General features: G+C 48.9%; 6 protein-coding genes across 6 annotated transcripts; 1 reads left to right on the top strand and 5 right to left on the bottom strand.

The window, feature by feature from the left end:
* Positions 1-722: 722 nt before the first annotated feature.
* LCP9604111_6406 (putative protein kinase) lies at positions 723-2,400 on the bottom strand (the record flags this gene model as incomplete). The annotated part of the gene is made up of 2 exons (XM_039074324.1): positions 723-909; positions 965-2,400. 2 exons carry the CDS (start codon positions 2,398-2,400, stop codon positions 723-725), a joined length of 1,623 nt encoding a protein of 540 aa, XP_038927456.1.
* A 41-nt stretch (positions 2,401-2,441) lies between these two features.
* LCP9604111_6405 (uncharacterized protein) lies at positions 2,442-4,361 on the bottom strand (the record flags this gene model as incomplete). Its single annotated transcript, XM_039074323.1, has 7 exons — positions 2,442-2,878; positions 2,943-3,085; positions 3,308-3,744; positions 3,796-3,995; positions 4,063-4,206; positions 4,274-4,281; positions 4,345-4,361. The coding sequence occupies 7 exons, from the start codon at positions 4,359-4,361 to the stop codon at positions 2,442-2,444; spliced, it is 1,386 nt and encodes a 461-aa protein (XP_038927455.1).
* A 2,162-nt stretch (positions 4,362-6,523) lies between these two features.
* On the bottom strand, positions 6,524-8,836 carry LCP9604111_6404 (uncharacterized protein; the record flags this gene model as incomplete). The annotated part of the gene is made up of 1 exon (XM_039074322.1): positions 6,524-8,836. One exon carries the CDS (start codon positions 8,834-8,836, stop codon positions 6,524-6,526), a length of 2,313 nt encoding a protein of 770 aa, XP_038927454.1.
* A 1,565-nt stretch (positions 8,837-10,401) lies between these two features.
* LCP9604111_6403 (GTP cyclohydrolase I) lies at positions 10,402-11,626 on the bottom strand (the record flags this gene model as incomplete). Its single annotated transcript, XM_039074321.1, has 4 exons — positions 10,402-10,704; positions 10,759-11,063; positions 11,132-11,265; positions 11,334-11,626. 4 exons carry the CDS (start codon positions 11,624-11,626, stop codon positions 10,402-10,404), a joined length of 1,035 nt encoding a protein of 344 aa, XP_038927453.1.
* A 5,258-nt stretch (positions 11,627-16,884) lies between these two features.
* On the bottom strand, positions 16,885-18,528 carry LCP9604111_6402 (WD repeat RBAP46/RBAP48/MSI1 family protein; the record flags this gene model as incomplete). The annotated part of the gene is made up of 6 exons (XM_039074320.1): positions 16,885-17,059; positions 17,125-17,610; positions 17,674-18,135; positions 18,200-18,305; positions 18,370-18,447; positions 18,504-18,528. The coding sequence occupies 6 exons, from the start codon at positions 18,526-18,528 to the stop codon at positions 16,885-16,887; spliced, it is 1,332 nt and encodes a 443-aa protein (XP_038927452.1).
* Positions 18,529-19,040: 512 nt separating this feature from the next.
* On the top strand, positions 19,041-23,282 carry LCP9604111_6401 (chromatin-binding exonuclease XRN1; the record flags this gene model as incomplete). The annotated part of the gene is made up of 2 exons (XM_039074319.1): positions 19,041-20,727; positions 20,791-23,282. 2 exons carry the CDS (start codon positions 19,041-19,043, stop codon positions 23,280-23,282), a joined length of 4,179 nt encoding a protein of 1,392 aa, XP_038927451.1.
* Between the last annotated feature and the right edge of the window lie 109 nt (positions 23,283-23,391).

The following is a 23,391-nucleotide window of genomic DNA, read 5'->3' as shown; positions in this document are numbered from 1 at the left end:
TGTCTTCTTCTTCTTCTTTTCTTCTTATATCAAGACCACCAACTCAAATCAACGCTGGCGACTCATTGTTTTTACAGCACTGGCGTTTCCGATGTGTGTGTCGAGATTAAATGATCGCATCTAAAACCATCATCACGAGGGCTTACGAGCCACCCATGAAACGTTGATGACCTGATTGACGGCACATCCTTTTCTTTGTCTCTTTTGTCTATGTAGTATAGGGTACGTGTATTCAATAGCAATCCATTTCGATCTCTATTTCCATTTCTATATTTCAACGCAATGAAGAAACTCTTTTGAGCTCTCTGGTAATCCGAGGACTCAACCGCCCTACTACTTTGGCCTCCGGGCTCACGGGCTGGTCGAGCATGCGGTCAACAGGCAAAGTCTGAGCCTTGAAATATATTTTGGGATATGCTATATCGGTGTCTCTTTTAGTGCCCGATGGACTGGAACCGACATGCATTAGCTTACCTAGATGATATCCACCTGTTGAATCTACAGTTTCGATATCCATAGTTGACCATACAAATAACTTTGATCTAAATTTTATTGATCAATGGGCAATATGTGACAAGAACAAGCCCGAAAGAACCCCGAGTACCTAGGGTAGTGAATCTCGTGAAAAAGTAAATCCCCAGTCCACCAATCATGTCAACCATGTCCGATGCATTAAAACAGCAAGAAAATAAATAATAAAATAATTCGCGAAGCAAGAGTCATCACTGCGCAGAGACACGATCACTTGAATCCTGCTTGGTTCGTTTGGAATCCCGATCGCTGCTGGGCACCGATGTGTCGGCCTTGCGCTTGTCGCGATCCTTTTGGTTCTGATACTCGACGCGCCGAGCTTCCTTACGGAGCGCCTTAGATTCAAACTCGTGCCAGTCGCCTTCAACGTGCTCCAATCTGTAGACAAAGGTTATTAGGGGCCATATACAAACGGGGGCATGGGAAAACGTACTCAATCGGCGGATGAGGGGTTGGTTCCTCCGATACAAAGTATGGATGTTTAAGGACATCCTCCGCACTCGGCCGCTTTGAAGGGTCGTAGCGAAAGATCGAGGATATAAGATCCATCGCACCGGTTGTCAGCACATCGCAGTATACGTCCTCAAAAACACGCTTCCTTCGTTCTGTGGGTCGCATCAGGTGGAACCAGGGCATCTCCACAAGGTCCGGCCACTCAGTCTTGGTAGGGGTACCCAAAGCATTGTATATTTTGTCTATCTGGCTCAATTCGCCACCTTCACCGGGGAAAACAGCCTTTTTGGTGAACATCTCCATGCAAACGCAAGCGGCGCTCCACACGTCGACAGCGGGGCCATATCGGGTTTCACCCAGGAGGAGTTCCGGCGGCCGGTACCAGATGGTGATGACACGGTTGGTGTAGTCAAGTTGACGACTTTTGGAGAAGAACCGGGCCAGGCCAAAGTCGGCAAACTTCAACAATCCACGGTTGCTGATCAATATATTGGCTGCTTTAATGTCGCGATGTAGAACTCCTCGATGGTGAAGGTAATTGAGACCTTCGAACATTTGCTTCGCCAGATCCTTCTTATGTGACAGAGTCAGAGAGAAAGTGGGATGATTGATCAGACCGGTCAAATCGTGAGAAAGGTATTCAAAGACCATGAAACATTCGTTTTTTTCAACCATGACCTCCAGGAGGCTGACGACATTATGGTTGCGAAGATGTTGAAGCAGCTTGATCTCTCTGACAGCCGTGACAGGGAAGCCATCCTTCTCACCTTCCATTCGGATCTTCTTCAATGCAACTTTACGTTGGGTATAGACGTGGATTCCTTTGAACACTTTTCCATATGTCCCAGCGCCGATCACAGACTCATTTCCTGGCTTTCGGTAGTACACAGATTCGGCATTAGCGAACTCAGCGGGAATTGTGGGACGTGGTTTAGGACGGGTAAGAATCCGCTTTTGCTTGGGTGGTGATGGTTCTCTTGGCGGTTCCGGAGAAGGGTCACGGCGACGATCTGGCCAGTCTGAGGGCCTGTCCGGTGGCCGTTCGCCTTGCCGCCGATCACGACGTTGATCGAACCGGCGATCATCTCTGCGGTCCCGTGGATCACGGAATTCTCGTGGTTCTCGGAAATCTCTGCGGTCTCGATCCCGATTTCGTCCACGATCTCGGTCACGGCGATCAGCCCTTGAGTCTGGCTTAAATCTGGGCAATGGCCCATTGGTGAACCGATTGCGAGGTTGTTGGGGTGGTTCCGGTGCACGGGGGGCCGGTTCGCGGACCTGCAACATCCTCTGGGCAAGGTCAGGTACTGGCTTTGGGGCGGGAGAAGGTGCAGCCTTTGACTTGAAAGCAAAGCTAAATTTGCCGCCCTTGTTTGCCGGCGTTGTTTCGTTGGATTCGTGAGTTTGGGGTGGCATGGATGGGGGATTCCCGCAGGCGGATTGAGGTTGTGCCTGGTTCATCTCTTCATCCCTAGTGGGGGGCCGGGAATGATGATGTTCACTTTCGCCGGCTCGGGGTGATTGCGGTTCATTGTGGGACTGCGGTCGACTGGGAGTTTGTGACCCATCCATGTGCGCCGGGTGAGGACTATGTTGTCCCCCACGGCCTCGTGATCCCGAAGCAGTCCATTGCAAGTTGTTGAAATGACTTCTCGCGCCGCGTTGTGAGGGTCCATTATGGTATGGATGAGGGCCAGAGCCAGAAAATCTCCGATCGGGACCTTGGTTTGAAAAGTTCCCTCGATGACCGCCACCAGAGTGGCCACCTCGGTGAGGAGGCCCGCCATAGGGAGATTGCGGGCGATTATTGCCAGGGCCGTTAAATTGACCTTGGTTGTGATAATAGTTTCCATTTTGCGATGAATAGTCATCGTTCCTGTAAGGGGAGGCATGACTTGAAGAGAGGATTAGTATAATTCAGAATGTAACATGTAAGTGAAAGCAATCCAAAAACTCACGGAGGCGGGCCCGACCATCCTCCTCTTCCTGAGGAGTAAGGTGAAGGTGGTTGAGGCGAACCGGGGTACGAGCCTGTTGTTCCGTTTTGAGCGTCTGCATAGGGCCGGCTATCAAGATGTGGTCGAGACGGCCGATGGCGAGACTGATTATTCCCATCAGAGCGCATCGCATGTATTGGCAACTCATCTCGGTGTTCTCCGAGATGACCGAGGTTATCAGAGTCAAAACTTGGAATCGGGCGCGGTGGAGATGCAGGCCGAGCAGTATCGTCCACAACGGATTGGGTTGGTCGGTTTGTGTTCATCGCCGAGTTACGCCTCGACCTGCGAGAAGATTCAGAATATCTCGAGGTTGCAGACCGTACTGAGTGCTGTGAGTTCGACCGATAGTGAGATCCGTGGTCGCTGTGATTGTCACCACCAGGGGTGCGAGACCGTCGATCAAGCGAAGGACGGAACCCTCGTTCATGAACCGGTGATCTAGACCTTCCCGGGCGTGGGATGTCTGGACGACGACGGTCTTTTCCACGACGGTCCCGGCCCCGGCGTGGTGATCTTCTCCTTGGAGCACCACGACCTTGGTTGCGGCCACCTCGTTTCTTGAATGAGGGGCTTCGATCCCGGATATCCCAATTATCGGAGTAATTTGGACGCGGGGGAGGGAGAGGGCCACGACCGCCACGCGGTGATGGGCTTCGAGTCCTTTGCCGTTTCTGTGGAGGTCCGGTTGCTGACTCGTCTCTTCGAAGACCGGGGTCTTCTCTGTCAAAAGATCCAGAAGTATGGGCATTCCAGTCACCGGCTGGTGTCACTGGTTGGGTTGGATCTAGTCGACGGTTGTTGTGAAAGTTACGAGGTGGAGGAGAACCTCGAGGAGGAGATCGATCTGGAGCGAAATCACCCATGCCGTTAGAAGAGTCAGGGCCAAAGCGGGACGCGCGTGGTGGCGACCGCCCCAGGCGATCGAAATTGCGGTTATTGGGCCGATATGGGCGGCCTCGGTCACGACCTCTGTTTCTCCCTCGATCGCGGCCTGACCCTCGACCTCTCCGTCTATCCATGTCGCGGGGATCACGGTCTGGGTCAGCGCTCCACTGGTCTCTTAACACCGGACTCGTACGGGACCCAGCCATGTAGACGTCGCAAACGGCATCTGGCTCAATCAGGGCGAAATAGATAATGTGAGCACGGCCAGTGGTTGGAAGAGGCGTTGAAGTAGAGATAATGATGAGAAAGCGCAGCGAGCGATGGCGTTCGAGCGTGTCTGCGATCGCAGGCGGAAGTCTTTCGGGTTTGGGGGACTCGGAACGACAGTTCTTCCAGATCCGAACTGTGTACACTATCAAGCGCTGGTGAACAACGAAAACATAAGCAAGGGGAGGGTTGAATGGGGCACACGCACCAGTTCAGATTTATCATATACACCTGTCTCAACCTCTCAGGTAAAGAAATAACACTACTTGGCCGTGGAGGGTGGGCTTTTCAAGGTCAGAAACCCATGGACCTCGGGATTGATGACTGATCAGTGTTGCGGCTCTACAACTTGATTCGACACTTGGATGCTGGGGGATGGCGTGCAGATGTCGAAGATAAGTGCAACGTGTACTTCTCCTTTGCTCTCTCCGAGTTTCTTTTTGGATACCGAATGTGTCCAGTCTGTGTCTGCTAGCACGTGATGATCTGATCAGGTGGTGCCCAGGTGTCGGATAAAACAGGCATGCTAGCCGGCTTGCTAGCATATTGTCTGCTTTGTGCTCGCCATGCCCTTTTGTACAGCAGCCTGTTTTCGACAAAGCCAAACTGAGACTGCGTTGGGTTGTCCCACGAATGAAACTATCTACGTATTGCACAAGGCCAGATGGGCCAACATTCCCGGGGCACCAGGACAATCCCCGTTGGATTATCAGGTCACACCATCAAATAAATGGCTGGAGTCTCTTATCATTCTTTCCCAAGACCATAGAGCTGTTGGTCAATTTCAAGGACCGAATTGACACGCTGTGATTCTTTGTCGCAAACATCTTTGATGCTCTGTATGACACCCAGCCATTCAGTTCTTCGATGTCTTGTAAGGTGTAGATTGGTCAGTTGTCGAAGTCCGGGTCATCATGAACCAGGAAAAAAGTGCGCGTTGGAATGAAGCTTTGTCGTGATTTACAACAGATAGACTCGTGGTTGACTATCAGGGGACAAATACCACCGGGACAGAGATGGAACACGGGCGGAAATCTGTTCGCCATGTTGTTTCAAGCCAACATTTGCAAGCCCTGCATCTTCATGGTCCTGCCACACAAGGGTGCGAATTCATGTTGGTGATGTCCAGGTCTCCAAGTCGGTTGACCAAACAATATGCCGGCGACAATGTGGGAAGCATACCGAATGAGGTCAATGTACGAGAGGTCAAGGCAGAAAAAGCCTAAAAACAATGGTTCCTCCACCCCAATTCAGTACAATGCAGTAGAATGCGCAAGCCCCCAAAGGTGCGGCCTGTTGGTAGGCCCTGCGCGCAGCCCACCCCGCCTCCGATATTAAATAGCAAGATCAATTGCAGGACCAAAAATCGACAGTTTGTAATCTAAGAGAAAGCAACATCTCATGATATGGATGTGGTTGCAGGGAACTCAAGGGCGTGGCCTGAAAGTCAGCCCGAGATAGAGCGGGATGGGCTGGAACACAAACCCCCGGCCATTCTCATCCGGCCATTCATACCCGAAAAAAAGGAACATTCCCCAGAAAAACTAGGGAATTAGTTTCAACATAATATATTATCGGAGTATGCACAAAGGGATGCCCGCAACGCCGAATCAGCTTAGCGAGGAACCGAGAAGGCAAAGAGGTAGGTTGATGTCATGGGCATGTTGAAGTTGTGCCGGAACTGGGCGTGGGGTCACATGTAGGCCACGTGACCCTGTATGTACATAAATAGACCGCACTTCGCAACAATATCTGTGTCAGTACTATTGTCACAGCGATTTCACTACTCTTACAGGGGCTAATCCCAATTTGGATCCAGTCCGAGACCCTGTACAGCTAGAGCAGTAAGTAGTGGGCGCTCCTATTCGCTCGCATCGATCTTGGTTCGGGAGCTCGATACAGAAGTCGAGGCAGGCGAGCTGGAGCGGTATGAGGGGGTCAAAGTCCTTCAAGGTAAGCTGTATAGGACGGTTCACATCTGCATAAGGGTCGATGTGATGGAGAGTCCTATCATTGCAGGACTTGGGATTAGCCCCAGTAGTGCAAAGTATTATTTTTTGCCTAGCGCTCTATTGGTAAGGAAACGCCTGCGACGCGCGTGGAAACTTGTCTCATCTTCTGTATCAGGCTCATTGGTAAAGGCAGCTGTGACCTGCCGTGGTACATTGATCAAGCGACGACATACAAAGAAATTGCTTCTACGTGCATTGGTAGTAGCTTTACTATGGGAAACAATTGTAATCATACAAGTTTATTCAATAATACTCTACATATACTCCATCTCATTTTTCAGAGATTGACAACCCCCTCACACGCCGTTCACTTCGTGCTCACGAAGTAAGCACTATTCGCCTCAGAGAGGCCTCACTCATACAAACGTTGAAAATTTAGATCAACCCTCCCCCGGAGGATTGATCACCGGAAGCAAAGGCTTCCGCAGAGAATCGGCCCACCTCGGCCGACTCATCCACCCCATCGATTGCGAACCGATGCACACGACGAGTGGGGGGCTCGTCGCGGTTCTCCAGCGCAAGCTGGGGGGCCCCGGGGGAAGGCATGTTGTCGGTGTCGGTCCCCGTAGAGGACCCTTGGCCCTGAGAGCGGGCGGGAGACACGACCATCCCAGGAGCCCCCGGGGAACCGATGGAGTCAGCATCGGTGTAGTTCTGCACAGTCAGGGGCATGCCGCCCTGCGACGGCGACTGCAGTGTAGCCACGGAAGTTTGACGGTTCTCGTTGGCGCCGACCTGGGTTGTGCCTGGTGCTTCTACGCGCATTTCCGCGGGAGCCAAGACGGAATGGGTCGTTTCATGCAGCCTAAGAGGCTGGAAGAATGCCACCATACGCGGATCCGGGTTCAGACTTCCCGCGACATGCTCATTTGGGTTCGCCGAATTTTGTTCTGGCACAGAAGTTGGGTCCGAAACAGTAGAGTCAGGCCGCAGAGTGAAAGTAGCCAGCAGAGTTGTAGTAGCTAGTGCATTTCGACTAGCCGGAAAGTCCGGGGTGACTGGCAAGTTTGGAGTTTCAGCCAAGCGTGAATTAACCGGGAGAGTTGGGACAGTTGGTGGGGTTGCAGGAGCTGGAAGGTGCGAAGCAACCGGCGAGTTGGCGGCAGCTAGGCCGCGCGGGGAGCTTGGTGCAGTCAACAAGTTTGGGTCAAGCGGCGAGTTCAGAGTACTAGATAAGCTTGAACCAGTCGCGATTTCTTGACCAGTGGGCATACCCGAAGCATCGGGTGCATCCGATGAGGCTGGCGCGCTAGAATTTGCGCGCTGTGGCAGCCAAGGAAGACCTGTGAGAGGAAGCATGGCACCCTCGAATCGGGCAGGTTCAATTCTTATGATATGGGCACCGCTCTCATTGAGCATGATGTAAGGAGGGGTTCGGTGCTGTCTTTCGCGTGCTTGTGCCATGGGCTGAATTTCCCGAGGAGGAATTCCGGCAATAAGCTGCTGCCGAATGAGCCATGATTGCACAATGCGTTCTTCACCATGAGTGATGGCATCCTCAGGAAGCAATTCTGGCTCAGATGCGAGTCTGTAAGGGTTCCCGTGTTCGGTATAATCCGGGTGCAGTGGTGCTGTCACAGGAGGTGCTAGTACAGGAGGTGCTGGCAAAGGAGGTGAGGGCAAAGGATACGGTGGCAAGGGAGGATTTGACATGTAATTTGGACCAGAAGCATATGGGCGACGGAACCCCACAGGGTAGGGAGAAGGAGGCCGACGCGGATGAGGATTGTCTCTAGGGTGAGAAGGACCAATGTGAGTAGGTGTCGCAAACCGAACATGTAGCGACGGCTCGGATGGCCCGGCTGCAGTGGAATCTTGGGTTTCATATCGCTCACGCATGCCCATCGCCGATGGCTGCAATCCATTTCCGGTACCGGCGTGGTACGAAGGTTGGTTTGTTTCGTTGGCAAATTGGAAACTTCCGTTCTGGGGTTGGTTAGGCACTGAAGAAGAAGCTCCATTCTGGGGCTGGTTGGACGCCCGAGAAACTTGATACTGAGACCCATTGAACGTGAAAGAAATTTCATTCCGGGGCTGTCTGTGAGTCTGAGAAGCCTGATGCTGAGACCCGTTGAACATAGAAGGAGCATCATGCCGAGGCTGATTGTACATCTGAGAGGCTTGATGCTGAGATCCATTGAACATGAAAGGAGTTCCATCCTGGGGCTGACTGTACGTCTGAGAAGCTTGATGCTGGGACCCGTTGAACATGAAAGGAGCATCATGCTGGGGCTGACTGTACGTCTGAGAAGCTTGATGCTGGGGCCCGTTGAACATGAAAGGAGCATCATGCTGGGGCTGATCGTGCATCTGAGGGGCTTCATGCTGGGACCCGTTGAACATCAAAGGATCTTGATGCTGAGGCGGGTGCCCCATCGCAGCTTCATACCAGGCTTCAGCATCTCTGCGTGCGTTGACTCGATTGGCTTCGTTGACCCTTCGTAGATTTTCAAGATGGACGAAGAAGTCGGGATGTACCCGCGGTCCAGAAGCATCGGAAGAGTCAGAGCCGTCAGCGTCTAGGTGCGCCTGGAGAATTTCAAGGGATACATTAGAGGGCAAATAGGATCTAGTGTCGGTAGTAGTATTGATGGTAGTGGGTTGGGCGAGGTCGTGGTCATCATCCTGGGAAGAGAGACCGGAACTCGAAGAGTCATCACTGGCCGAGCGCTGAGCGTCGTTCTCCATTGTGTTCAAATAAATTATTTGACCCTTTACTTCCACGTTAGTAAGTCGCATGCTTGATTCAACCAGACGCGTTTCATATACCTGTGGTGCTCAGTGTTGTTAGGGCAAACACTTCAGGTACACTGTAGGGTGTTCGATAGGTTTGAACGCGAGAACCTTTTTTTAGGAAACTGATTAGTGACGCGCCTCATACATCCAAATAATTCTTCATAGATCATAGCAGGAAGAATAATGATAGTAAACAATAGACAAGCAAATGCCACATCACACTTTCATTCAGAAAACCTGTGATATGCATAGGAGCCCAGTGTTGTGTACAGCACATATCAAGGAACCAGGATTGACTCAGACAACTTACAGAGATAGATGATACCGATATCACCTTAGTGACCGTGGAAGACGCGTCGTGTGTTGTGGTAAGAGACCTTGAGAGGTAGGATTGGAAAGATGATGCACAAGTGCGTCAAGTAGAAAAAGTAGCAGAAAACGTGCAAGAAGCGCAAGTAGAAGTAATCAATAGTTTGTAGGACGAAATGAAGATGAATAGAGCAAGATTAGAATGGAGACTTCAATGGATGGATGGAGAGATGGGATAGTAGAGACGAGAGGGATGGGAAGGAAAAGAAGAGTGTGTGTGCGAGAGGACTAGATATAAACAACAAGCGAGCCTGGGGTGCACGTGTGAGAGGCCTTTGCACGTGCAACTGGTAGTCATTCACCGCCAACTATGTCCTCGCTGAGGAGTGTAGTTTGAAGGGGCCTCTGGCAGTACCTATCTTCAAATGGACGAGGTCACTCAGGGACCAGAGCTACCTGACAGCCCATCAAGACCTAGGCAGGTGGTAGACATTACTCCTCGTCCTTGATGAAGCATTAGAGAACTTGAGTAGTCTTATAAAAGCCCTAAGAGAGACCAGATAGCTCTATAAAAATCAGTTGTAGGCCTTCCAACTCGACACTTTTCAATGCTGGACATCAACACACCATTACCAGAGCTTTGTCTTTCTGTTCTCAACGAGGAAACAAGAGAGAGATTAATTAGAAAGAGATTGTACATTGATTCTAATAAGTACATTGGTTCTAATACATACATTGTATCTAAGTGGATAGCACCCAGAATTCCTACTGGATGCTCGTAAGCGGCATGAGATCAAGTGTTGAAACAGCCTTGCTAGTACTATCGAGTGAGATCTCAATAGATTGTACAGCAAAGGCCTCTTGAGGTATTGTTTTAGTATGGTAGGGGAAAGGGCATATGGGATAGGGAATGAGGGGGGTTGATTTTCTTCCTCGGACCATCATGGGTCGAGAAAGTGGGTGTTTGCCATTTCCCGTAGAAGAAGGCTGTGAGCTTCATGGACGAGGAACATGACAAGATACCAGGGCAAATATTTGCCTGAGTATGTGCAGAAGAACCGAGAGAAGGGAAGACAAGAGAAACACCAATCCACGCTTAAGATGTAAAGTAAAAAAGCAAACCACTCAAAACCTGTTGAAAGGTAGCCACCAACTCCAGAAATTCAAAAATCAACAACCTGTGTTAGGTTGGTTGGCGAGATGGGGCATTACCTCCGGTTCAACAGAGTCAAGAACTCTTCGCGAGTCTTGGCGCTGGACCGCATACATCCCAGCATACAGCTAGTAGTAGTGGTGCTGCTAACCTTCTGCACACCGCGCATGACCATGCAGAGGTGGGAAGATTCCATAACGACACCAACGCCGCGGGGCTGGAGGACCTCCGAAATCGCCAACGCAACTTGCTTGGTAAGACGCTCCTGAACCTGCAGTCTGCGAGAGAACATCTCTGCCAGACGAGCCAGCTTTGATAGACCAAGGACACGGCGGTCAGGGATGTATCCGATATGCATCTGTAAATTGTTAGAATGAATATAATCACAGTATCGATATCTGCGGCAATTTACCTTTCCGGTGAATGGTACCATGTGATGTTCGCACATCGAGAAGACGTCGATGTCCTTGACAATGACCAACTCATCGTGATCCTCATGGAAAACAGCGTTGTTGACCAAATCGCGAACATTCTCCTCGTAGCCCTTGGTGAAATAAAGCATGGCCTTGGCATATCGCATGGGGGTCTCACGAAGTCCTTCTCTTTCCGGATCCTCGCCAATACATTCCAGGATTGTTCGGACAGCTCCTGACATCTTTTCAAGCCGTTCCGCGGTCTCCTCCGGTGTTGACTCCTTCCGCTGTCTTGTTCCGGGGCCTAGGTGACGGTGATTAGAGACATTTACCAATACAGTGGCGTCCACCGAGAGGGGTGGTATCACTAACAAGGCCAGCTGAGACCGTCAAAGTCGATAGGAGGGGTCAATGTGTAGGGGCTCTGTGGCCGGCTGACAGTGGCTACAGGTGTCAATGGGGCGGCCTCATCCCGGGGATCGCGGGGAGGGTCATTCAAGGTAGGACTAGGCAGAGATTAGCAACGGAATCGAAAGCACCATTATCATTAATGGTTATATCGCTGTATACATACCGCACTGGCGCGACGCTGCGAATTGGCACGGAGGCACTGGAGACGGACTGGGCGGGGGCGGCTCCAGTCTCAGTTCCGGCCTCGGCCTCGGTCTCGGTCTTGGTCTCGGTCTTGGTCTGAGGAGATTCAAATTCAAGGGGAATTCTGGGCTCAAAAGAGGAACGAATGGATGTATTGAGACTCTCGCGCTCACGAGAATGACGGCTGCCCGTTGGATGCAGCGGGGAGCTGCCGTTCAACATGTGGGACGGAATGGCTGAGGCCCTGGGGCTTGTAGGGGAATCGGAACCCATGATGGAGACGTTTCAAGGATGAAGTTGGATGTTGATATAAGTTCAGATATGTCACCTTCTCAGATTTGCAAGATGATATTAATAATAAACGAGGTGAGTATCGGAAATCAGATTTACTTTTTTTTTTCAGCAAACGACACTAACTTTCTTTTGTCCCCTCATCGCCCCCCACCAATCAGCACCAATCAAAACCGACCAGAATGATGACATGCTCCCCGCGGGCAGATATCGGACTACGGGGCCGAGTAGTATGTTGTACATACATTATGCATACAAAGAGTCAAAATCTTGAAAAGAAGTCAGATCGCTGCAGATTTTGAGTGCTAGACGAAATGCCATTAGCCAGCTCACTAGCTACTTAGACAGTAGGACAGATCCAGCTCTACGCGAATAGTCATTATACTAGTCATTATATGTCTACAACACTACTATCAGGACCGAACACCATTAGACAAGGGCTTAGTCGTATTATTGTGCTCAAAATTCGAAATAGCGAAGTTTAACTGTGCAAATGGCCTTCCTAAGTGTACGAGCACAATATCACGTGATGTGGTGTGACCTGATAGGCTGAAAGTCTGTAAGGATCGCGGATTGAGGAAACTAATCTTGGTTTAATCTTTATGCTATTTCTATAACAATGAGTCTGACTGCAGATATATGTCATACTCCGTGACACTCCATGTTTCTGTCCATGGTGTAGAGGAAGGGGAGCACACATATAAATAAATTTCAAACACGGAGACTCAACTAGGTGGTTTTGATATGGATATCCCAAAGTCGATCAACAAGCCAACGTACCGGAAATTGCAGCGGCGAGATACTCGCTGGCAAATAGAGATACCAGTTATCTTCCTCGTTACTCAATGTCCTGGTCAGTTGAGTACATTCGTGGTACTTCGGATAGAATCCGCTGTCTTCCCAGTCGATGATCTCAGTAACTACCCAGATATTGTCTTCATTCAGCTTCACCATGATATTATCTTGTCTAATATCACCATGGGCCAAGGCCAGCCCTTTAACAGAATCTGTGAGAAAAGAGCGGAGGAAAGAGGCGTATGTAGTGCTGCCATGATGGGGGGTCAAATCCAGCGGCCGTGCTGACGATTCTATTGGTTTCGTGTCCATTTACTCCTTCGCTACCGAACCTTCCCAGACAGTGGCCATCTATCTCCTCACAATCCTCAACTTCCTAAAGATGACATCTAGCTGATACTTCATAGAAATCTTCTCTTTGTGTAAGAGATACGGCCATGCTTCGCTCAATGTCATAGACGGAATATAGGATATGAAAATCTTATAAAAAGTTCCGAATTTGATAAAGGCATAGGGTCTAGGAGCAGGAATTTCCAGAACATATTCTTCAAGGTATCGTAAGGCCGTATACTCTGTGTAGTTGCCGTTTATCGTGATAAGTTTTGCAATAATATTATAATTGCATTAAACGACAATGCCCCGTATCGGATTTTTCCATAACTTTTTGGAGTTCCAAAGCATTAGTCGCGGTACTAAGAGTAGCGGCTACTCAGTACTCTTATTTCCATTAGAAAAATCCGAGAAGGGCACTAGCATAGTAGTCACATCTTTCGAAAGTGGGAAAATGATCTCAGCTATCTCCACACTATCAAGACATATCCGAAAGTCTGGAACTTTCGGTTGTTCCATTATATCAGGCTTTGCTATTTTTTCACTGGTTTGGCTTGCGAATCGCCAACGACGAGCATAGTTTGGGGGAAAATCGAAAGCAAGTGCACCTTTGGATCATTTCTAAGGGGGTCCTAGAGTTCCTTGACGGTTTTTTGATTGAGCTTGGCTATTTTTGTTTCTAAACTTTGTGGTTGTGTGTCTATATTTTTAAAAATAGGAATCAGGGATGAGAGTGGTCAAATTGACTGCTAAATTTATCTCGAGTGCCTTCTCAAATTCCCTCATAAGGTCCTGATTGCGCTGCAAAGCGAGAGTATCAGGTAGCAGGGCTATCTCTGTAATCATGATGATAGTTTTTGGTGCCACTTGATGGCAAAGAAGTGAGGTGAGGATAACGAGATGAACGAGCCAGGCCGCGAGACTACTCAAAACAGCTTTCTGGTTGGTCTGGATTTATGATTAGTCCTCTATAAGTGCCACTAACCTATTTAAGTTAGTTAATTCCGTGACGCTCACATGGCGATCATCCAGCGATCGGCACCATACATAGTCTAATAGGATCTACATACGAAACCAGCCAAATTGCCCATATGAGCGGTGTTCTACTACGAGTATCAGTGCAATTAATGAGGGTTTATCTCGTCTTAATCAGCGAAGATAATCCTGTAGAATTTGGTGAAGTTCTGTAAACCCCCAGGTATCTAAATACTGCGTCCCAAATTCGCTAAGGGTCAAATTATGTAAAAAAGACCCCAATCTCCTCATAGTTACAATCTGTCATAGCGCGGAATCATCTGTCATCGCGGTGTATATCAATAGCTCTGCTAGCACTGTGGGCTTTCCAACAGTAGTATAACGCATACTGACTAATTTATTAGCAACAAATTGATGATTGGAATGTAAGGTCTTACGTAGAGCAGCCTAAGACCATAGGTGCGTTGCGTTCCCACTTTTCGGGATAACAGAATGCTTCCTATTTAGGAAGTTGAAATTGATAGCTTCTATACTAATATCAATTAACATCAAATATACTGCCCCTCGCAAGGACCAGGATCCTGGTGCAGATGCCGGAGACATACAGCTTGATTATAAGAATCGATCCGTGTATAAAAACACACCATTTCCCACGTTCGGTTAAGGACATCATTAGGTCTGTTACTTTCATTCATCTTAGGCAATTGTCTTCCACCTTATTTATCTATCTTTGCATAACTTTTGCAACAATGTTCACTGCAACAGTTGCACGGCTTGCCACGCTGGTAGAAAAGTCACACATGAACATGTTCCTAGACCCTGGGTATCATCTTTGAGGAAATTAGTTAAAACCAAAGAAAAGGAGGTGAGTGAGAAGCCACTTTCTACTATTTTCTAGTGTTGACAGATATGGAACCAGGATGAGAGAGTCAAAGGATATCAAATCTAGTTCGTTTCGTTTTAGAAACCTTCAATTCCATTTCGCTGTCAAGCTAATAGTCGAACATAGTGGGATTAGGTCGCGTAAGTCACAAACCGACCCGGCAGATACAGAGGATGTGATTTCAATTGCTTTTATGGATGAAGCTGGAAATGTGTTGTATAAATCCCACCCCCATGAAGATGGCACGCACAATACAATAGCCGTTAAGCAACGGCATATTAGTTATTAAGAGATGTCTCTCGAATCTAGGCCGGCAAACCTGCCCTTTAACTAGTTTTTTCCGGCTTTCAATCAATAACCAAGCTAGTTTTTCTGCTATGCTTCTCTCTCTTCCCTTTTCTACTTTTTACTCTCGAGCTAAGTCAGTTGATTCAGGTTCATAATCTATTAAGAGATATCATATAACGGTGTATTGTTTCGAGCATAGTCTAGCTTATATCCCAGATGCTTCGTTAGTAGAGAGAACTATTTTTTTAGGGAATTGTTGCTCGTACCCAGACCCAACTCAATCTGACCCCAAATTGGATTACAAACCATGCAAACACGCTAATTGTGTGCATAATTCTGCAGATTTTATATGTTTATGACCGCCAAGACGTAATTTATGCATAAACTGGATTTTCTGGGGCCGGCCCCAGCTACTGGGTCCGTGCACCCCTGGATTTTCAATACCGCCTTCCTACATATCAATCCCCTTATTATATTCCTACTATCTATGTATTTATGTTATAAATTCAAGACTGTCAACTGGAAATGGCCCTATTCAATTATGGCGAAAGTAGCCACTGGTCCGCTAATAATCCTCTAGCAAAATTTCTTTCCTCTGGCCGCCACTAGAGCATTTTGCGCATGAAGGCAGGAAAGAGTTGTTGCTCTTCACCTTGCAAAATTTCCTCCCGCTGCTCTAAGGTGGTTGATGGAATGGGTGCCGCTCCCTTCCAATGACCTTGAATTGCTTGATTTGTGACAGGACGTGTAGATGTTAGGGATAGCGTGCCCTCTGGATCAAAGAATTCTGTAGCATAGTCGTTGTTCTAACATTTCTTTAGGTGGCGGTCCAAGAATCGCAATCATCTCAGCGAGATGGTAAGCATTTGCCTGTTTCTTGTTTGAATCTCTGGCATAAAATAGTTGCTTATGTTGGAAAATGGTCCATGTTTGGATGAGTTAGTTGCATTGTCCAGAAATGGAGTTGATGGCCTACTTATGAGAACCGCGAGATTCCAAATATCAACCTTTTCATCCCAAGTTGTACGTAGCAAAACTTCTGGAGCTCGGTATATATAAGGTTGAATGTCACCACAGTAACGGGCAGAACCGAAACGAGCTTGACCAAAGCAGTACAGGCCACAGGTCTTCCATTTAGATGAATAATACTCCAGACAGTATGGTATTTAACATACCAGCAGCTTATGAGGCAGGTTAATGTCAGATACCATACGGTCTGGCGTGTTATTTATCTAAATGGAAGGCCCCGCCGTACTGGTATGACTAGGCTAGCTAGGCCAGCAGTTATTGAACAAAATCACGGCCTTTATCCGACAAGATACCACAGCTCGCAGGATGACAATAGCAGAGGTAACCACTGTAACGAATCTGCCTTGTCCACGAACACTACGCCGATTCCTGAAATACCATGGTATCCGCCGGTACATTACTACACAAAAGCCTGTGGTATCGGAAAGAGACCGTACTAAACGAGTAGCCTTTGCGCTCAAGCATGCTTACTAGAAGGTTAACGATTAGAAGCGAGTCATATGGACTGACGAAACCTAAGTTAGCTCAGGGGTACACCGACGTATATATATGACTCGTTCGAAGGATAAGGAGCTTGATCAGACGTGTGTTAATCAATGTGTTCGACGGAAGACTGCTTGGATGTTTAGGCGATCGATTTTCGGCGGTTCTAAAGGTCCTTCGTTATTAGTAATTAATGACTAATGTTGGAAACGAATGCTGATATCACTAAGCGGTCCTCGAGTCTACAAGAATTATAAATGCCATGTAACTTAGTTAGACTATCATGGTTGGTGGTGACCATGGGTAACAATATGCCCTTATAGGCACAAGAATATATATAGATTTCAAAGGAAATAGTGTTTTTTAAGATTACTCACTATGGTCTTGATTCAACTATATCAAAGAAGCAGCCATATGGAAAATGATGAGACAACTGCAAGTCCGGTAGAAATAATATCTACGCCTCAATTTCTTCTGTTGGGACATCCTCCAGGTCTTTGCCCACAATTGCATCTGCTACCTTCCATACCTGTAGTAGATTGTCCTCGGCAGCGGAACAGAGAACCCAAGGGTCACTTAGGTTCCAGCTGAAGTCTGAAATTCGATTCGTGTGTCCACCGTGCATAAACAAACTAAGGAGCAAGGTTAGCGAACAATACAAACCATTGCATGAAGAAAACAAATCGTGGTCACTTACAGCTCTGGCGGCCCATCTTGAGCATCCTCGGGTGTTTGCTCCTCACCTGCCCGGCTGAGGTCCCAGAACATAATCTTGCGGTCATAACTGGAACTTGCCAGGACCGACTCCTCAAATGGATGCCACGAGATAGATTGCACCGAATCGGTGTGGCCTTCAAGCGAGTGGAGCTTTGATTTCAGGTTACGGAGATCCCAAATACCGATAGTCTTGTCGGCGGAACCCGTGGCCAGAATCGTCTCGGAAGCCGGGTTGAAGGAAATGGAGTTGATGGCATCGCGGTGCTGGCCTTCCGCGGAAGCAGCCGCGCGAGTGGAGTCTTCTTGGCGGGTATCGAGGATTTGAAGCGTGATATCATCGGAGACGGTTCCGATGAGAGAGGAGTGGAGAGGATGGTATTGAACGTCGTTGACGATCGAGGAGTGGTGTGTGAAAGTCCGGCTGGGCCGAACTGCCTTGTTGCCCTTGGTGTATGTAGTAATATCCCTGTGGTGACCTTCATTAGCTGCGAGTCACACCAAATTCTTGGGTTTTCATGCTGTGCCCTACCAAAGTCGAACAGTCTTATCCTCACTGCCTGTCGCGAGGTGACCGGCTACATGAGGGTTCCAGCTAAGCCCGAAGCCTTCAGCTTCATGGCCTAGGAGCTCCATTTGAGGGTTCACTGTGCCAGTTGGCAAGCTAGGGTGCTTAGAACGATCCCAGATCATCACCCGACCATCCGTGCACATTGTCGCAATGATGTTTGGGTTCTGTGGCTGATACCGGGCCTTGTTGACCTCGCCCTTGTGATCGATCTTTTGCACAATATTGAACTTGATCTCCATCTGTGCCTTCTTTGAGCCCCCACCATAACCTCCAATCTCTCCCTTTTCTTCATCATAGTCTTCGGGGTTTGGCGCATTAGGATTTGGGAGTTGCACTTGAGCGATCTGAAGGTAATTCTGCGCTTCACCAGTGGTATGTGTGCCAATGATGAGACGGTGGGTTGAGTAGGGCTTGTCCGGGACTCTGAAGATAGCCGTGGTTAGGTTGATGATTGGACCAGTGGGACTAGTAGGGTTTCGGGGCATACTCTTGCTTATCTGGAAGCCACTGGGTTGTAAGAGTTGGCCATTCTAATGCTGTGCTCAGGATCATATCATAGAGGAAGGGCGCATTCTTCTTCCATGTTTTGTACTCTGTGACCAATGAATATAATTAGATACCGTGGTTGGCAGAACTGGAGAGATTGAGCAAAGCTACCTTCATTGATCGCCTTCTCATCATTGTGTTCATGGTCCTGGTCCTGATCCTGGTCTTTCTCGTGCTCGTCACCAGCACCTAGGTCTTCATTAGAATGAGATTTTTGAGTAGTGCGCAAGGTCATGGATGCTCACCAGCATCGTCTTCATAGGGATCCATGGCTTTGGGGTGGTATAGGATCAAGCAATATAATAAGATCACAAGATAACAGAACTTCAGCCACTTAGAAAGAGTGTGTGAAGCAGATAGGTAGGCGGAGGAAAGCTACGCGCATTCGCGCGTTAATGAGTGCTGAGAGACCCGTAATGGCACTAAACCTGATTGGTAGGCGGTGAATGAGCTTGGGGTTGACTCTTCAATGTTCACATCGCATCGCCGCGGGGACTACGTCTCGCATCGCATCATAGACAACCGAAAAGCGTCAGTCCGGCGTTATATATTTTTTCTCTTGCTTGTTTACGTTTGTCCTTTTATATTCTTCTTTGGACACCACTTCGTTGACGCAGTACCTCATCCAAGATCTGTTCATTGGATGATTTCACCTTTCGTCGCAAGTAACTCTACTTCAGTCCTTTCCAAGAACCCCTCATACGATCTTTAAACTATTACGATACATCACCTGCCGATTTCTTTATTGGCGACCTTCGCTTCAATCGGACCCAATCTTCACCATGGGTGTCCCGAAATTCTTCCGTTGGCTGAGTGAGCGGTATCCGTCAATCTCGATGCTGATCGCAGAGAGCCGGATACCCGAATTCGATAGCCTATACCTCGACATGAACGGTATTATTCACAACTGTACACATAGTGACAGCGACTCCCCGACGTTTCGCATGACGGAGGATCAAATGTTCATTGCCATCTTCAATTACATTGAACATCTATTTGGCAAAATCAAGCCCAAGAAACTGTTCTACATGGCGGTAGACGGTGTTGCGCCTCGCGCTAAGATGAATCAACAACGTGCGCGTCGATTCCGGACGGCCCTGGATGCAGAGAATGCGAAGGAGAAGGCTATCCAGCAGGGCCTGGAGATGCCAAAGGAAGATGCCTTTGACAGCAACTGCATCACCCCGGGTACCGAGTTCATGCAGAAATTGACGAAACAACTCAAATACTTCATCAACAAGAAAATCTCGGAGGACACAGATTGGCAAGGTGTGGAAATTGTGCTTTCTGGCCATGAGGTTCCCGGAGAAGGCGAGCACAAGATTATGGAATACATTCGCTGCTCGAAAGCGCAGCCCGACTATGAATCCAACGTTCGCCATTGTCTTTACGGTCTGGATGCCGATCTGATCATGCTGGGTCTCCTCAGCCATGACCCTCACTTCTGTCTTCTTCGAGAGGAAGTGACCTTTGGTCGCCAAGTATCCAAGAAGCCCAAAGAATTGGAACACCAAAACTTTTACCTCCTGCATCTGAGCGTGGTGCGGGAGTATTTGGAACTAGAATTCCAAGAGCTAGAACAAGATGGTGTTCTGGATTTCCCATTCGATATGGAGCGTGTCATTGATGATTTCATTCTTATGGCCTTTTTCGTTGGCAACGATTTCTTGCCCAACCTGCCAAACTTACATATCAACGAGGGTGCCCTTGCCCTTATGTTCAAGCTCTACAAGGAGGTGCTGCCAAAAATGGGCGGCTACATCAACGAGCAGGGTGTTATTAACGTGCAACGGTTGGGCATGCTTGTGACTGCGCTTAGTGCCGTGGAATACCGATTCTTTGAGGCTGAAAACTCCGATGCCCAATGGATCAAATCGAAGAAAGACCCAAGCATTGATTATTCGACCTCGCAACAGAAGAAAGAGCTTACGCTCACTCCTGCTCAGAAGGAGATACTTAAGACGGTCAAGAAGTACGTTCTGAACCGGTCTGATAAGACCTGTGAACCCCTTGACCTCCCTCCTACACTTCCAGCTCGTGACCGCGCTTTCGTCGAACAGCTTGCGGATGAGCTCCGGTTGCCTTGGTCCTCCATCGACAACGAGAACGGTGATCGATTCATGAGACTCACATTGCCTCCAACCCAGTGTGACAGTGATGACGAAGAGGACGAAGAGGCATCGGTGGCTGTTCAGCGTATTATTCGGAAGTACGAGAAGGCCAAAGTTCAAGAGATGACTCCCGAGGAAGCACAGAAGTCCGCGCAGGAGAAATATGATGCCAAGTTTTTAGAGTGGAAAGATAATTATTATCGGACCAAGTTCGGCTGGGGCCTCGATAACAAAGAAGAGATGAAGAAGTTGGCGCAAAACTACGTGCAAGGATTGCAGTGGGTCTTGTTCTACTATTACCGTGGCATTGCTTCTTGGCCTTGGTTCTTCCAGTACCACTATGCCCCTATGATTTCTGGTTAGTAGTACCCAATCCCCCTTTTTTCTTGTTGGATTATTCTGATTGCTAACGGTTGAACAGATGTGAATGATGGTCTTGGTGCAGACATGGACTTCAAATTGGGACAGCCTTTCCGGCCGTTCGACCAGCTTATGGGTGTCTTGCCCGATCGCAGCAAGAAGATCGTGCCTACTGCGTATTGGGACCTGATGACCTCGGCTGATTCCCCCATCTACGATTTCTACCCCCGTGATTTTGATCTGGATATGAACGGAAAAAAGATGGAATGGGAAGCCGTTGTCAAGATTCCATTCATCGACGAAAAACGGCTTTTGGACGCCCTCAAAACGAAAGAAAACCTACTTTCCGCGGATGAAAAAGCAAGGAACGACTTTGGGGTTTGTCTCAAATTCACCTATTCCCCAGAAGTGAACTTCATTTACCCCTCCTCAATGCCTGGCGTATTCCCGGATCTTCCTAGCTGCCGTTGTATTGAGAACCTCTTTGACCTCCCCGTCATGGATGGATTGGTGCCCTACGCTGGCTTAATGGACGGCGTCCACTTAGGCAAGGCAGCGCTTGCTGGCTTCCCTAGCATCAAGACACTTCCGCACCATGGTCAATTAGGTTTCCATGGCGTTTGCGTGTTCAATCAAGATAGCCGCAACGAGAGCCAGGTTATTACACTCCTTGATCCGGGAAGCCGGTCGAGCATTGAACTGGCTAAGACGAAGCTTGGGAAGCGTATTCACGTGGGTTATCCATTCTTACAAGAAGCTCTTGTGGTCCGCGTTTCGGATGAATTATTTGATTATGTTCTACCTCCTGGAGAACAACACCCTTTATCTATTCCTCATACCCCTCAGCAAATTGAGCAGTGGAAGAGGAAGGCCAACAAGATTGAGGGCACCTACAGCAAGCGTCTAGCAATTATCATTGGCGATGTCGAATCTCTGGTCCACATTCAACTTCTGAAGGGCATGAGCAAGACAGACGATGGAGCCACAATCAAGGAATTCGCTGATATTCCCGGCCAAGAGACGGATTATGCTCTACAGGTTGTTGTTGATGATGTGATCAATCCTGATCAACGTTTTATTGAGCGTGAAGCTCTCTCTATCCAAGAAGAATTCCCAGAGGGTTCTCGTGCCTTCTTCTTGGGTGATTTCAACTATGGAAGACCTGTTTATGTTGGGGGACACGAAGACGGAAAGGTGAATGGATTGGTCGCGGCTGTGAAGGGTCGGGAGCCAGAATTCGGTCGAGAGCGTGTTAGGGCATCTGAGCAACTCTGCCCCTACATGCCGTCGTACGCTGTTGCGCGCAGTCTTCGCCTCAATCCTTTGGTCCTAGCCAAGATCACATCTTCCTTTACAGTTGATATCGAAGGCCAACGTGCGAACCTCGGTCTTAACCTGAAGTTCCAGGCAAAGCAACAGAAGGTTCTTGGATACTCCCGTCGAGGACAATCTGGCTGGGAATTTAGCCAAAAGGCAGTGGAACTGCTTCAACAGTACATGATTAAATTCCCCGAATTCATCGCTGGAATCCAGCGCAACCCTCAAAGCGACCGTTATTCTCCGACTGATTTCTATCCAGAGGAAATCGCCGCCCTTAAGATGAAAGAGATTAAGGATTGGCTCAAATCTATTGAAGCTAAGAACTTCGAGAGAGTGCCCCTCGATGCTGAGCAACTTGACTCGGATATTGTGATGTTGATTGAGCAGGATGCCGATAATCTCAATGCGTCCCAGCCAGATATGCAACCGAAGAAGGTTCGGGGTGTGCCCCGTAGTGCACTCCTTCGGCCTGCCGATGTCGAGCACCGCCTCGGAAACCAAACCTTCCAGCTTGGTGATCGGGTTGTGTATGCCCAAGATTCTGGTAAGGTGCCAATCGCTACTCGTGGCACTGTTGTCGGTTTAACCAGAACCCCACGAGCACTTCTGCTTGATGTTGTCTTTGATGTGTCGTTCATGAGCGGCACTACGCTAGGTGGTCGATGCTCACCATTCCGTGGTCAAACTGTTTTAGCATCTTCCCTCCTCAACATCTCCAACCGACAACTGATCACTAGTTCCCGTGCCACAGCTAGCCAGCAAACCCAGCAAACCCAGACTCCTTTGACAGTTGCCGGATACGGCGCACCCATCGGTCCTCACGGACAGGGACAACTGAGGAACGCAACTGCCCCTCCGCCCCTGAGAGGCTCTTTCCGAGGAGCTGTCGCCGGACAAGGCAATGGACAAGGCAATGGAGCTGGACGTGGAGGTCGCGGGGGTCTCAACAACGGCCAACAGACCACTCTTCCTTTCCGTCCCAATGGTGGCGGTATTCCCCGTGGCCCCCGTGCCGGTCGGGGAGGTGCGCGAGGCGGATATGTCGCAATGGACAACAGCGATCCCAGCGAGGGTATTATCCAAAACAACCCCAACTTCCGTCCGCAGAACTACTCTCGCGTTCCGCCGCCGCAAGGATTGGACCGAGGACGTGGCCGTGGCCGCGGTCGTGGTAATGGGTTCCGTGGCAGAGGAGGTCGTGGGCGAGGAGGTGCCCCCCAGCCCACTGCCTAGGGAATGATCGACGTGATATTCGAGAGAAGATATGATGAAACGATTGGATTCGAACCCTCTATGTATGTGGACGCTTTAGATATCTGCACCCCGTCTCGACATGTATGTC

The sequence above is a fragment of the Penicillium roqueforti genome (genome assembly GCF_015533775.1).
Source record: "Penicillium roqueforti strain LCP96 04111 chromosome Unknown scaffold_17, whole genome shotgun sequence".
In the NCBI taxonomy this organism is placed as follows: Eukaryota; Fungi; Ascomycota; class Eurotiomycetes; order Eurotiales; family Aspergillaceae; genus Penicillium; species Penicillium roqueforti.
Note: the sequence above shows the minus strand (reverse complement) of the source record. Positions and strands in the feature narration are given on the sequence as shown.